The 16,315-nt window shown below is 40.3% G+C and overlaps 1 protein-coding gene across 2 annotated transcripts in view; it reads right to left on the bottom strand.

The window, feature by feature from the left end:
* Positions 1-2,092: 2,092 nt before the first annotated feature.
* Positions 2,093-16,315, bottom strand: part of bcl2l11 (BCL2 like 11) — a 29,050-nt gene continuing 14,827 nt past the window's right edge. For both annotated transcript variants that reach the window (XM_071480066.1, XM_071480065.1), the window contains exon 4: positions 2,093-7,500. In XM_071480066.1, coding sequence (XP_071336167.1) covers positions 7,336-7,500 — 165 coding nt within the window. In that variant the 3' untranslated portion in view covers positions 2,093-7,335. The remainder of the gene's footprint in view (positions 7,501-16,315) is intronic.

Below are 16,315 nucleotides of genomic sequence, written 5' to 3'. Positions count from 1 at the left end.
GAGAAATTGGAGGCTACATGTGTACCATGTATTTTTTCCAGTTCGGCCTGTCTCTGTCTCTGTCACTCTGACCCAGAGTAAACAAAAGTCACATGACTGCTGGTATTAGCATAAATAAAAGACAGTTATGCTAAATAGCTAATGTTGATGACTTAAGCTCATAATGCTGACAGTAGCATGGTGCAAAGCGTCTGCAAAGATAGAGGTGGCAGTAGCCGCGATGCAGGAGGCTGGTGGTGGGGACACACATGTGTCAGCTGCAGCAGTTCGGCGGGGTGATAGCCGTCACGCACACACGAGGCAGGCAGTGTGTTCCAGGAGTCAGGGTCTTTATTATGTCAGCTGATATTGTGTTTTAGTGATGCATACTCCCATATTGCCAAAGTTTCAGTTGAAGTGCTGTAAACCGATTGCTACACATTGAACCCGGTGCATTTGGGGACCAGTTAGGATCTAGGGCTTGTGGCAGGGGCCCTCTTTGTCTTTGGCTCTTTGTCTCTTTGAACACAGACATGATGTTGCTGTGATGTGTATAAAGACCAAACCATTTAGCATTAAAAAAAAACAGCAGTTCTGTTTGATGCAGTACAACCAATAGCAAGTTCGCTAATTAGCTTGCAAACTGGCAATTGCAGTGTATGTTTTTCTTGGTGGATGTTTGTGTAGTGGCTCATTCAGCAAGCTGATGAACACAAGACATGTGAGACAAGACATAAGCAGACATGAGTGTTCATTAATGTACTTAACTCCTCCTGTGGGCACCCAGAAGTGGAAGGTGCTGCATAAACAAATAATCAATGACAACAGTAAAGCACAGTTGTGAAAATATAAAGTATGTCTTCATAGGAGAAGCTATGATTGTTGACAAATACTGTACAGAAAATGTCCTTACAGCTGCTTACAACTACATCATAGAATGGTATAAACCATTTATTACATGCTAATATAGTGTTTATAAATGCAACGGTATTAACTAATATGTGTTGTAGCTGCTGTCTGGCTGTCGGTCAGTGTCATCTCTAATGATAGAACAGTTTTAATAAGCTTGAAATCAAATCATTTCACAGACAGGGGACGTTTGTCCAAAAACCTGGGTAGCACTGTTTCTTCTCTAAATAGTACACATGACATGACCTTTACAGAACAGATCTGGATGCTGTAGCAGAAAATATGCAATGCAATTTAATTTCAGTTGGACTTTAAAAAAAAAGTTTTTTAACAAAAGCAAATCTCCTGCATTAAAGTAAAATCTGAATCTTTTTGTCCTCACACCTTAAAACCACAAAGGGTTAAAACTGTTACTTCTCTCTTTCTCTGCAGATGGAGGAATCCACCCTGCTGGACCGCTGTTCTGACTCACACACACGTGTGTGAATGTGTGTGTGTGTTAATGAGTTGTGTGTATGAGTGTCTGTGTGTGGAAGACATATAATTATCTGAGCATGTGTTTGTGCCAAGCTGTGGAAGGCACCGTACTTTCCTGTCCTGCAGATGAGCGAGCACACACACGCACACATACACACACGCTTGCACGCACGCACGCACACACACACACACACTCTCGCACGCACACATGCGCACACATATGCACACACACACACACACACCACAATAAGACAAGGGAAGAAAATAACAAGAGAGAGTTTGCCTCAGTTACTCAAATAAAATAAAAAATCTGTTCTCGTTTCACCTAAATTAACTTTTGTGCGGACAAAGTGCAATGACCTAAAATGAACTATGAGGCTGAGATACATAGAGTTCACAAAAATATATTATTAGTCTATAAATTAGCATATTCATGGTGTACCTGCATCGTATTTACATTCGACCTAGCGTCATGTTATCTGTTGCTATAACAAATCATCACATCTTATAAACTTCTTAATCTGCAAAGTAAGAAATAACAGTGGTCAGGTTAATGTAAAATGTTTCCCTCACAGTAGTGAATTACAAAGCAGCAAAAAATATGGAAATAGCCAACTAATGTTCAAGTGCCTCAGAACTATACCTCCACACTTCAGCAAACTACATTTGACAAGTGAATATTAAAATGCAAGAACAATATGAAATAAAACCCTCATGCAGTTTAATGTAAAAAGATGAAAATGCTTTATTGGGAGAAATTAAAACAGCATAATTACAATATGTTCAGTGTAAAATAACAGTATAAACAACAACAACAACAAAAAAAAAAAAATATCAATGCTACAGTTGAACTGGGTCATTTGGAGTCTGTGAGTTTGTTTCTATTTCAGCACAAACAGGCTCCAACAGATGCATTTCTGTACAGCATTTGCAGCAAAGCACAACACACCACAGTCTCTCTGGGCCTCTTATTCTTCATGCGTTTTAACTTTTTAACAGAGCCAATGGAAAAAAAAACAAACAAAAAAACATTAAGTATAAATTTTCATTTTCCTGTTAAAAGATCATAGACTCTGAATGATTCTCCTCTGCCACTAATCCTAAAAGCTCAAACACAAAATCTGCAGCTCAATTTGTCGCAGTGGTTCCAGCAGAGTTGATGCGAGCCAGTAAAACCCTGAATGTCACACAACTGTTTCTGTACTGCGACACCTTTAAAAGTTAGGCGGTGAATCAACACATAACCAGGTTTCCATATCAGTTTCACAAGACGGCAATTCATCTTTCGGTTTCCTCCTTGCCATGCTCTCCTCTCACACTCCAGCTGTAATACAGTACTTCAAAATGAGGTCTAAGGTTTCACATGGCACAATATCACAAATCAACATGCAGTCACAGCGCTCTCAGTGTCACAGCGGAGGAAAAGCGAAGCGAGTACATCTGATGCACAGGAAGACGAGCGTGAGACGTGAGACTTGTATGTCACTGATCTGAAATGTTTCATCTTATTTTTACACATTTCTCAACCAGGAAAGGACGAGGAGGAAACACAATTCGAAACAGAAAGTAGTGTGATACAGCGTGGTGAAAATTAGATATGGACGTAATGACACAAGAGGGTGTAAACTTCACTGACCAATGAATGAAAACTGGACAAAATTAGCTTTACCCAGGGGCGGGTTGTGATGTGGCTGGGGCACAGTTTCATAGAAGGTGAGCACATATGTATAAAATGGACTTACATTTAAAGTCCTGGTCATAAATGAATTGCAAATAAACTAATTTGAATATTATAATATGAGATAATATCAATACATAGCTGCTATTTCTAACTCCAAACAGCCATGGACAGATCATAAGACAACAGGCCTCTGGACACAGGTATGTAAAAGACCACCCGCCCGTTCTACTTTGGTCATTTTACATCTCTGTGGTCATTTTGCATGTGTCTTTGTTGTTTGACTGACTCTCCAACAAGGAATTTTGGGTGGCCAATCAGATTCTGGCCCTGCCCCTGGGTTCATGCACTGGTGCTGTTGTATATTTGTGTACTTGGAGGTCTAATCCATTGTTTATAACTTCATGATTTCTGTCCTCAACACACTAGTTTTAGGAGACAGTTTTCACGTCAGAGGTGGATCAGCGCGAGGCGTTTCTACATCTGTACAAAAGCAGGTCCTTCTGTCGACTTTATCCACAGAAAGAAATCACCCATGTCTTCACCATGTACATTTTGCCTGCAGTAACAAATGTCAACATGTCTTCAGTTACTGAGCGGACAACCTGACACTAATCCACCGCCTCAGTGTGGCAAGTCAGAAAATGAAACCGAGGCAGAACAGCTGATTTGACCATTAAAACGTGTGATTTCACAGGTTACGGAGTTGCTGGAATGAGAGTTTAGGAATGATGAAAGCCAGGATCACATTTTATCTGTGATGAATGGCTGTTGACAGAACTGTGGAAACACCCAGGAGTGAGTCAAACATACTCAGATGAGTTTGGTTATTGATTGTGTTACAACAAACTTCTGTTGCTGCTCTGATTTGCTGTTGCTGTCTGGGCAACCTCACAGGGAGCAGAATGAGTTTGTTTTCAGACGATTAAATCCAGCACATGGGAAACAAATAACAACACAGTATCTGCGATGCTGCCGACACAGACGTTCATGCGAAACAGATGAACTTCAATTGAAGAGCAAAGCGTTAAATGCATCGAGCGTAAAGGACTTTTCTGACGCTGACTGATTTTTGCCAAACATAAAACAAATTACATTTCCATTTTCACTCCAGTCAGGCTGAAGCAGACGCTCACTGCAAGTGATTTTGCGATTAATTGGTACCGATCAAGACAACAAACAGCACGACACAGACTTTAATATTTCACATGTGCCACCCACAACATCCAGGAAAAGAACAGTTTTGCACAAATCTCTTTGGTCAACATTAACAATGTATCAATGAACATTGTTTACTACTGTGTAGCTCAATGGGCAGAAGAATGGCAAACCCACACCCAGTCTGGGTTATTGTTATCGCTGGTTAAGATGTTAATGCTTTATCTGAAGTGTTTTCAAACACTATGGTTTGGTTTTACAAGACAGAAGGCTTCACTGATGAGGGTTAACTGGTTGGTTTGGCAAATGCACATCTGGTAAACTTCCCCCGCCTACGATAAAGAGCAGCGCAGCGCATCCCGCCTGCTGAGCATGCATGCACTCTTGGTAATATAAGGTGCTTGGGTGGATTTTTTTTTTTTCCTTGCATAATTCTTGTTCAAAACTGTATCTTTGAACACATAAACCTAACTTAAACTGCATCCTCCGAATAAGAAGAAATCCAGATGTTTGTGCATATAAAAGAGCAGGTGTTTCATATCTTTTGCATATAGGGTTTTCACACTTTCACAAGCTGTTTGTCATTGCTCTGGGGTCAGTTTTACTCAGCTGTAACTGCAAACAGGCATTTTAGTAATCACAAGCCAAAACCTAATAAGTAAAAAAAACTAACAAACAAAGAAAAAAAAAAAAAAACAATGGGCAGAACTGATATGTTTTATTAAACACAAAGGTAAGAATGAATGTATTGAATCTGAAGCCTGTATCACCATGTTGCTGCTAATGTTAGCTAACCAGTCAGTAACAAAAACCCTCTTTGACTCTGCATTATTCAGTGTTTGGTCTCTGTCCAGAAATCTCTCTCTCTGAGTGTTTAATGACCTGGCAGGCGTGAGGTGACTTGGCCGGGTCTGAATCACTGCGCTAGTAAACGGATAGCACGACCTTGTCAACAAACCAATGCATGTCAGCTACGTTCAGTCCGGCGGCTAATGGTAAACCCAGAGGCTGAGACACAGGACAGTGGAAGACAGTGCCGTTTGATCTCTTACTACAGAAAAAAAAATGCTTTGAATATTGAAACAACATTAAACGAAGGTTTGTAAATACAAAAGGCAGAATGTGAGCAAACCTGGCAGCAGGAGATTACACTGTTTAAATGCTTGAGATGATCTGATTATCAATTTTGTTCATCATCTTGTTCTTTTGAGTTTAACTCCACGAACTGGGCAGCTCAGTATTAAGTATTAAAGTCTCATCGTTGTAGTAACGTGAAGTATTCTGCTCCTGCTTCTCATTATTAATGTGCAAAATCTTTGTTTTAATGCTGAACACAACCAGAGCAAAGAGGGGAATGAGGCCCCTTAATGCTTTCTTTACTGTCATTTTTTTAGGATTCCACGTACACATGAAGTATTTGGTGATAACAGTGGTTTGGAAATTCTTGGAAATCTTTCAAGGTAAACTTTAGTGTGTGTGTGTGGAGGGGGTGAATCATGTGCCTAGTGGCTGTAGTGGTTACAGAAACACACAGGCTTTTCTGTATAAAGGAAGGCTGGTATCAGTCACTGGAAGGTTGGCCCAGTATCAATTTACTATTATCAATGGCTACATTTTTTTTTTTAAAAACAATAGAGAGGATAGAACCTGTCTGGACAGGTTCAGTTTACACATGAACAGGTCATACTATCTATTGTGTACCAGTCGCCGTTTAATAAGTTGTAAAGTACTCATGAAATACATGGATAAAACATTAATTTTGCAATTTTCCAAGAATAGAAATTTCTATAATACATATTTTTGTTCAGAAAACTTCTGTCATTTATTAAAATCTGCAGTTTTCGTGCATCTACTTAAAGTACCTTTGAAGGAACAATAATCTGGATTACAGATTACCTGATTATATATTTGCGGAAGCAGGAGCTGCTGAAGCTCAAACTTGATGCAGGGAACTAAAATATGACACTAAACAAAAAGACACTTTCTCATTAATGCAGACAAGTACAGCATTAAGCTGCATTCGAACACAATTCATTTTTAGGGATAGTTGGATAATTATAATATTGTATACACTGATCAGTCCTGAGTGCATTTTTTCCCCCTGCCACAGGAATTATATACAGTCCCAAATATTTGCTTCTGCAAACAAAGATCTGCTTTTCCTGATATTTTGTTTGATCAGCTGAGCTGGTGATGATGATCGTCCCTCAGAATATTCCTGTCTTTCCCAAACCAATTGCTGGAACACATTGTCCATAGCATGAATACCATCCTGGACAAGCTGTTAGTTAGTTGCTGAGGACCACAGCAAATATTTCATTACCCACCTCACCTCTCCCTGGGATCTTAAACTAGTCTGAATGGGGCTGTAGTTGTAAAAGTCTGTGTATCTGTGTAATTAAGAACTCAATATATCGGGAGTTGATACATCTCTGTGGCAGAAAATGCTATAGTTAAATGGCACAGTAGTTTAGGAACATTGTGTGATAAAAAAAGTTGGCTAAAAAACGCTAGCTTTGGCCCAGTTGGTTCCCACACAGGTCATGAGGCTGTTGCATGCTGGATCCTCACGTGACAGGAGTGCAAGATCATTTTTCCCTGTCTGTGACCGTCAGAGGGAAAAGATTGGGGAAAATTTTGTTTACTGGACCCATATACTTTAACAACCCTGGGTCTGCAGAGTTGATCACCCAAGGAACTCATAAGCTCTGTACAACAAAAACATCTTAAAAGAAGCTTAAAAAAAAAAAAAAAAAAGTAAAAAGGAAACTGTACAAGGCACAGGTGTCATTTTGCAGAGACGCATATTTAGGTGACATGACCGTCGCTGCGTTGGAAAGGAGTGCAAAATTCCGGCTCTTTGGAAGCATTGCGAAGGCTTAGAGACCGTGAAGCAAAAACACAGGTGCAAAAACAAAACTATAGGCATTTTAGAGTTCCTTGAAAATGTTAACAAACATTCTCCATCAAAATTAAGATCAGAGTCCAATATCTCTTTTCTCATTCGCAAAACCGAAGGATGGAGAATAAAAATTAGGTCCCCCCCAAAAAAAAGAAGATTCAAGATGTAATACATCTGAAAACACAGATACATTATTTAAGACAAATGCTACGTCTGCCGGGTTTTCCAAAGGCTAAACCTGAGAGTGGTCCTGGCTGTTCGTACTGCCCTGCAAGTAGATTATCCGTCCTATCACGAGGAGCAGGAGACCCACGCATAACAGCACGACAGGCTCCTGGTGGATGTGGGGCAGCTGGTTCGGGTGGATCACAACATGTCTATGTCCGCCTGCCACACCCTGCAACAAAAAGGAGAGAGAAGAAGAGACGTTACAGTATTAATGAGATAAATATGCAGCATGGTCCCACAAAGCTGAATGAAACATCCTTTTCTCAACCACTGGGTAGAGACATCACTAGAAAATTGAGTAGTTTGTCACAGTAATACATATAGCAGTAAGGATGGTCAGTTTACATTGATAACACCTGCAGATTTAACATACTGAACAGCACATCCAGTTCATTAAGTTATTCATGTCCAAATTAATTGTTTTTCATTAGCTTTTGCATGGCAGGTTTTCATTTCCCAAAACGTTCTGAGTGTGTTGTGACATACATCAGGTGTTACAGAGGGATCCCTTGATGATTTAAAATCAAAGGGACACGCATTCTGTACATACTGTTTACATCCACAGGAAGCAGGTAAGTACAGTTTTGAACATCCTGCCACAACTCTCTTTACTCTCCGCAGCTCCAGGCATGATTTCTTTATGTTAGTGTGTGCATGTATGCATATGTGCAATGTGGTGTGTTTATATGTGTGTGGCGTTCTCCTACAGGATGAATTTGTCTGAGGGCTTCCGATCTTTACTTTAATCACATTTCCAGAGTGTTACAGCATCTACAGATATAGAAAAAATATTTAACTGTCCACTTTAAAAGATGGCACCCATGAATGCATACGTTTTTTTGAGATTGTTCTGCAGTATGGACAGTGGCAAGAAAAAGTGTGAACCATTAAATTGTTTTCTGCATGAATTGGTGATAAAATGCGATCTGATCTTCAACTAAGTCACAAGTGCAGACAAACTCAAGGTTCTTAAGGTAACAACAGACAATTACAATTTTTTGTGTCTTTATTGAGCGTAATCATTAACATTCACAGTGCTGGTGGAAAAAGCGAGTGAACCCTTGGATTTAATAACCGATTGAACTGATCTCCTTTGGCGGCAACAACCTCAGCCAAGCTCTTCCAGTACCTGCGCGATGTTCAGGAGGAATTTCTACCTACAGAACTACTTCAGCTCAGACATATTCTCAGGATGTCTGGTGTAAGCCACTCTCTGAGCTGAGTCCACAGAATCTCTACTGGATTAAGGTCTGGGCTCTGACTGGACCACTCAAGGGTGGACTTTCTTTGTTTGAAGTCTTTGTGTAGGAGATTTACTTTAACGATTTAGGGTCATTGTCCTGCTGCATCAAGCTTCTACTGAGCTTCAGCAGGTGGACAGCCACCCTGACATTTTCCTGCAAGATTCATTGATAAACCTGGGAATTCATTTTCTCCTTGGTGATGGTGAGCTTTCTAGTCCCAAAGGCAGCAAAGCCCAAATGAAGAGACCCCCTCCACTCAACTTAGCCTCTGGGATGATGTTTCCATGTTGGCATCCGGTGTTCTTTTTACACCATACATAGTGCTACATGTTCTTCCCAAACAATTCAACCTTTGATTCATCAGTCCACAAAACATTTGGACTGTTTTCACTAGCTGTTTTCACTAGCTGATCAATACTCTCCATGATGAATAAACTGACCTTTATGTGTAAAACTGGTGAAGTGCCTCTTTAAAAATCAGCTTACTACTTCACGAACTACATACTTTACTTAAATGGGTCTAGCTACACATTCACAGATTTCAGGCGAGACTTTCCGCAGATTTCTTCTTCAGACTCTGATGGGAGTCTCGTTCAAGACCCGTGGCCACCGAAGGCTGAGTTTACAGAAAGCCAAAGCAAGTCAAACTGAGACTGGTTTGATTCATACTGGATTGTGCAAGATCTCGTTACATGGTTATTCTGAGCTGTCCAGTCCTCACGCATTTCTGCCGTAAAACATTTTATTGGCCTCAAGTAGAGAATTGAGTTAAAAAGTGAAATCACCTGCTGTAGTTCTGGTTTGGACTCGTAATAGTTCATTGACATTGTGTGGCTCAGCTGTCTTTCCTGTCTCCTGCTATTCACACCACCAATCCACAGTCATTCCAACACATTTGGCACGCTGTTGACTGAAGCAGGTGTTTTCTTTTCTGATCTCAATCCCGGCAGTCGACAGCCCTCTGCCTTGGCCTCAGTCCATCACTTCAGCACCAGCAGCTTCTGCCCCATTGACAGAAGAGAAAGGACATTTCCCCTGGGTGGAGGCTCACCGGGAAGCTTGGCCCCAAAATAAATACAGCAAGGTTCCTGTTGCTGAGGAAAAGTGGAAAGGTGGGTGGGGATCTCCACAATGAATGAAATGTATCTGGTAACTCCGCTTACACCAAAAAACACCTCTAATAATAGTAGAGGAAACTTCGACTCAAACAAAAGATTTTGCTGATATTTTGAGACCAAGTTACTTACCATATTTCCCTATTAGCTCCATTTCAAAGCTATGTTAAGAACAAAACATGGGATTGACTGAGAACTTTTCTCATTAACTTAATGAACTTGTTGTAAAAGAGCAAAAATAGCTCCAATTGGCCGAGAGCAGAAGGTTGTGGCTCAACTGTGTAGCTTTTAGCTGACAAATCTTGGAGCCGTTTCAATCCTTTAAAAAAAATCCATCCTCAGCTGCTGTTTGCTGTAATAAATAAAACTTTAAAAAGGAAACCTAACACTCTGACTGAAGAATTTACAAGAATAACTAAGACATTTACTAGCGGAGGAATCAGTTTTTCCGCTGGAAGATGGATGTCCTGTTTTGGCACGAAGCCCTTCAAATACAGCCCTACCGGATGGACTGTACAATACCATCCAGACATTGACTGGCACAGAAGAAGCCTTCTGCCCCGGGGCAAGACTGTACTCTGAAAAACAGGATCTTTAAGGACGAGAGAGAGAGAGAGAGAGAGAGAGAGAGAAGGGAATATCAAAGCTGTGTGGTTTGATTCGAAAAGCGAGCCAAAAGCCACAGAAACCTCTAATGCCAGAGAAGGAAACAGGTGAGGGGAAAACTAGTTAACCCTGTGATGAATCATGATCTGTTTCTAATTCTGCTTTTGACTTAGACCAAGTTAAACAAACAGGTCAGAGATGACCAAAGAACTGGCAGAATACTTATTTCGAACAAAACCTGACTGTTTCCCTTTACAGAACCATTCTGACACGCCTGATAGATTCATGGACTGGAGAAAGAAATCCACTCTAGCATCCTCAGAAGTGATACGCTGCATCGACAGGGCACCTTGGGTCTTGGGTCTCCCATTCAAAAACAGACTCAAACACTAGAGGCATGCAAGATATCATTCACTGCAAATGGAATTTACCTCCCGATAACGTCCTGGTGATGCCGAGTTACTCAAGACTCAAACGTCGCCTGGGAGTGCGACCTGGGGAAGTAATAAAGGTGCAGAAAGGACGCACAAAGCAACAACCTGGAGTCAACCAATCACGCATATTGTGATTTCCCCAGATATGGAAGCATGGTTCATTTCTCTATGATAAACTTAACCAAGGCGCTGAGACTTGTGAGGGAAAAACAATTCACTACTTCACCATGAGCTGGTGTAATAGCAACAGGAGGGAAAGAAAAAAAAAAGAAAAATCAGACCTGAGTGTGTAAATCACACACTTGAGTTTGTATGTATAAACATTGAATACGATTAAATCATCATCCCAATAGTTCCAAACATTTTGGATAGCTAGCTAGCAGGCTCAACACTTTGTAATTTCACATATCTCTCTATATCTGAGACATGCTACTTGATGGACTACCGTGAAAGTTTTTGATGTACATACTTAACTTTTTATAGCTCAATCCAAATTTCAATTTGTCCAAATACCTGCAAAACTAATGACATTCCTATAAGCCTCAGTTGTATTCTGTGTACACTTGCCATGGTACATTTTATATCAGTATACTATTACAAGATCATATATACACTATATCTGCAAAACATAAGCATATTAGCATTGTCTCTGTGAGCATGTTAGCATGCTGACCTTAGCATTTGGTTCAAAGCACCACTGTGCAGCATCAAAGAGCTGCTAGCATGGCTGCAGACTCTTGTCATTTTATTATCGTTTAGGGGTTTAAATTAAATCCACCATGAATAATTAGAATAAGAAAATAAGATATCATAAAATTTTATCATTTTTTTCTCCAGCAATCATCGTCATGTCATGAACTTTCTAACTCTGAATCAACATTTGAGGAGACACCAGTGTAGGAAGTAGGTGCAGCAGGGAGTTAAAAGCAGGCCTTGATTTCCCTGAATGTCATTACAGGATTGTTGTGTTTGGCGGTGAAGTGAAGAGCAAACTCTCCAAACATTGATTTCTGGGGGTTTGGTTTCATCTCCACAACCTGGACTTCTGCCATTATCATAAATCAAGTTTCATGTGGGTGTAAAAGAGGTGGATACCCATTAATTCAGTCTCCCCTTTCATTTGGCACACGAGCTCCAGAGTTTGTTGTTTGACATCACAGATTAGAGCTTCACCTTTGTTTTGAGCAGAAAGTTTCAGTGGATTTCCAACAGAAAATAGTAGTAAAAGCAGTAAAGGGTTGCAATTTTCCTTCTCTCATTTAGTTTCTCAGGTTTCTGGCCTCTAGATATGTAATTATACTTTATTGTTGTGGAAACATTGACATTATTTTTAATAATGTTAATTTGCTTACAGCAGTGTTTATCATTTTTGCACATTAGAGACTTGTCTGTCCACGAAGCAGCTTTGGATAGACACACAAGGTTTGTGGTTTTTAAGCTGGCACAGTTCCTGTGCTCTTTCCTCACCTCATGAACCACTGTAATGATCTCACTGTCAAGATGGTCTCAAGTTTGAAGAGACTGCGCTTACGAGTCTAAAGAGACAAGGCAAACTTAGTGACAGCTTGTTTCACTACTGCATGTTTGATTTGTGGATCTATTGATGTCTCCATACCTGACTATGTAAATAGGAAAGGGGATAGTTTTTTTTGGTTAAGCAATTGTGCATGGTTGAATAAAATTCAACTTCTTGATGTCCTTCCACATTGGGTTCTTCTCTGTCGTTGTGGTTGCCACTTGCTATATTTTACATTTACCGCTAATGAGGTGAGTGAGGAGATGAGGAGAAACTGTCAATGACAGCATAACAGGAGGATGTGGTGTACCTGGGAGGAGCTGAGACTTGATGTATGTGGTTTAACACAATTGACGTGTTTACTTCTGACCAGCATCTGTGTGTTTTGTATCAAAGCAGCTCTGGATCAGATCATGAGTGATCAGATTATTGTCCCACATTAACACCTTTATAAATGAGCACCTTTAACAGTGTAAGATGAGGAGATTGATATCACTATCATGTCTGTGCTTTAAGTATGTAGCTAGATCCTGAAGGCTCTTAGCTAAGCTTAAGATAAAGACTGGACACAGAGGAAAACAACTAGTCTTGCTCTGCCCAAAGGTAAAAAAAACACAGCTATGGCACCACCGAAACGCATAAATTAACATGTTGTATCTTGTTTGTTTAATCCAAACACAAACAGAAATGTCAAACAGGTTACAGTAAGTCAAATGTTCTGGGAATACAAATAACTAAAAACACCATGCAGACAATGGGTCTGTTATTTGGGTGATTGGTTGTATTTCACAGTGAGGCTGAGAGCTATGATTTCCACTGCAATCAGAAGCAGATGTACTTTTCAGCTGACAAACTGCAGGCTGAGAATCTGACATGAAGCCAAAACCAGTTTCACCAAACACTCTTGATTTTCAACGTTATACCTAAGGATTACAGAAAAGGAAATACACACACGTGACTCACACTGGTGGCTCCTCTAATAGTTTCCTCATTTGAACTCTTACCTCAAATGACCCCTTCCATCGTCTGAGAATAGAAAACCTGCTGCCACAAATCATTTTCCTACTGTCACTGCAACTCTGCAGGCTTCTAACAAGTGGTTCATCTCGCGCACACACACACACACACACACACACACACACACACACACACACACACACGCACACACAAGCAGGCACCATCATGTACAGTATGTGCACACACATACACACAATAGTGATGCAATGAAACAAGACAGTGATGAACATGCAAAATGAAAAACCAAGCCAAATAAATGTACTAGATAATCCAATCAAATAATCCACTAGTCAGACAGTTAAGTCAGTGCACCAGTGACACAACCACGCAGTCATCCTGACAACCAATCAAAGAAGATTAAACAACTAGTGCACAACATCTGCGGATCTGTTTTAAAGGATAATGCTAATTGCATGTTTTATCCAAAATACTTAATTTTCCAATATCCCACATTTTACATTCATAATACCTTTTTTCAGGCTGCCATTGGTTTTCATTCCTCTGAGGTGAAAGTTGATATACAGCAGGTGTATGAATACATCATAATGAAAATCATGTTGCATTTTTTTTTTTACATCGGTTATATGATTGTAATGCAACTGAAAGTTTAATTTAATAAATCTTCTAGGGTGATTAGTCACTGGGAAGCTCCAACATCCAAGATTTGGATTCTTGCAGTACAGCAGTAAATCAAAGCTAGAGGACAGATGATAAACAAACATGGATGTGGAAATTTGGTAGCGCTGCTCTCTAACATAGGTTCAAAGTCAAGGGTGTCAGAATTTCCCACTAGCTCTTGAATGCACCATCTTAGAGACTTTTCGGGTTCAGCTGTGACTTAAGAAGCAACAAATATGAGAAGAAATACTTAAGTGGACTACAAGACAAAACTGAAGAGATTTTTCATGTGTGTTGTTACCTCTGCCAAGGAGGTTATGTTTTCACCCGTGTCTGTTTATTTGTCAGCAGGATTACGCAAAAAGTACTGAACCCATTTGCACCAAACTTGATGGAGGGATGGGTCATGGGCCAGGGGAGAACCTATTAAATTTTGGGGTTGATCTGGATCATTTACAATGAATTTGAAATTTTTTTTCTCTGTAGTCTGGTGCATGTTGTTTGGCTTGGCATAGGTCTGCACTCTTCTAGTTTTCAGTATTTCATTAGGACATTCAGGAGGAGCTGGAAAATCATTGCACACAATTGGACAAAAGATGAGGTAAAAAAGAAAAAAAAAAAGGTGATGTTCACTTTTCCTCCATCTCCTGTATTTGCTATATTTTTATATGTGGGTTTGGAGACTGCGACTCATTCTGCATCAAGACTCTGGGAAAAGACACATTTATGATGCAGAGGATTCAAATTTCTCATCTTGGTTTCCTTCTCTTCTTCTTGTCTCTTTCTTTTCACAGTGGAAACATTGAGTCAGCCCGTTCCAAAACGCTCATGTGATTTTGTTTGGTTACCACAACTTACTATGCTGCCTCTCAAAAATAGCTCTCTAAACAAGGGTACACTTACAAGCACCAAACTAGTACACAGACACACACACACACACACACACACACACACACACACACACACTGGAGACTAATTATTTTTCTATCCCTCTCACTCTTAACAGTTCTCTGCTTCTTAGTGCCACTATGCAAACCTCGCCAAACAGTATAAACTTTAAACACAAGACTATGCCGTCTCACATCTGTCAGCACATTACTCTTTATATGCAAACCGGCACACAGAAGTTGCATTAATGATGCTGCGGTTTTGAATCTGACTGATGACCTCCATCACGTCATGGCTTCTGTTGCTACTTATCACTTCCATCCTTTTCCATAGACATTTGAGGCAAGACTTGTGACTGAAAAACAGCCTCATGTTCTCAAATGCAAACAAGGTGCGTTTTGCATGGAAAGTGAAGGACTGTCTTTCTCCTGCTTTTTGTCCGTGACGCACAAGCAGCACAAGCCAGTGACACCCGACTGGTCCACAGTGTTCCTCAGGGTTATTTCTGTCTTCAGGACAAAGGGTTTTACCTCCTACTGAAAGATGACAGAGTGTGTGTTGGAGTTTGTTTGAGTGAGTGTGTGTGTGTGTGTGTGTGTGTGTGTGTGTGTGTGTGTGTGTTTTGGCAGGATAATTAGACCTTGTGCTTTGCTCTCTGAGAGTTCTTTAACCACAGGGCTGAACCATAATGAATCTACACTGTCACGGACACTAGACTGTCACACCACAGACACACACATACACACGCACACACACACACTGAGCACAGTCACAGATGTTTGAAAACAAACATGCACACATAATCACGCACATATTGTGTAAATGTTTAACTGAGAGGGAGAGAGAGAGAGAGAGAGAGAGAGAGAGAGGTTGGATTAATTGAGGACAAAGGGAGAGAGAGCCAGGTTGAGAGAGGAGGACTACTGAAAAACAAATAATTACTTATGATTATATCATATTTTCCTGATAACTACTCACCTCAATACTGTTTCTATGTAGAAGTATTTTTAGAAAGCACTTTGCTAATTTCTCAGGCAATAAAATGAACTGAACCGTGAGGAAACACCTGCGTGTGTTTGTGTGTCTCAGATAATGTGAGTCATTGAACAGCCTGAAGTGATGCCTTCAGGCAGTGGCGCTGAATACCGGACACTCTTTTAGCAGTTTTACATTTGTCTCTATGTCCAGCTGGGCTTATCAGATAACTGAGGGGATGTCCATGATGTTGTTTGAGAATTTGCCTACATTTTTTTTTCTGTGCTGCTACTTCAAGCTTCTCTCCTTCACTCCCTCTAGGCCAGTAGTTTCCAACCTGGGGGCTGGGGCTCCCCAAACAGTTGTAAGTCTAAAAGAGATAGAAGGAATGTAATTGGATTTACAGGTATTTGGTTATAAACCAAAGTATTAGATCATTAAAAAAGTGAAAGTTAAGGGATGACCACAGTTATAACATTTCCTCCTGAAGGGATCATGAATGTTGGTACCAGATTTTTATAGGAATCCGTCCAATAGGTTTTGAGACCTTTCACTCCAAGCCACAAATGTC

Source organism: Trachinotus anak, unplaced genomic scaffold, assembly GCF_046630095.1.
Source record: "Trachinotus anak isolate AG129_WGS33_773 ecotype Australia unplaced genomic scaffold, CSIRO_AGI_Tana_v1 ptg000007l, whole genome shotgun sequence".
NCBI classification, from domain to species: domain Eukaryota; kingdom Metazoa; phylum Chordata; class Actinopteri; order Carangiformes; family Carangidae; genus Trachinotus; species Trachinotus anak.
This window is presented reverse-complemented; position numbering and strand designations above follow the sequence as displayed.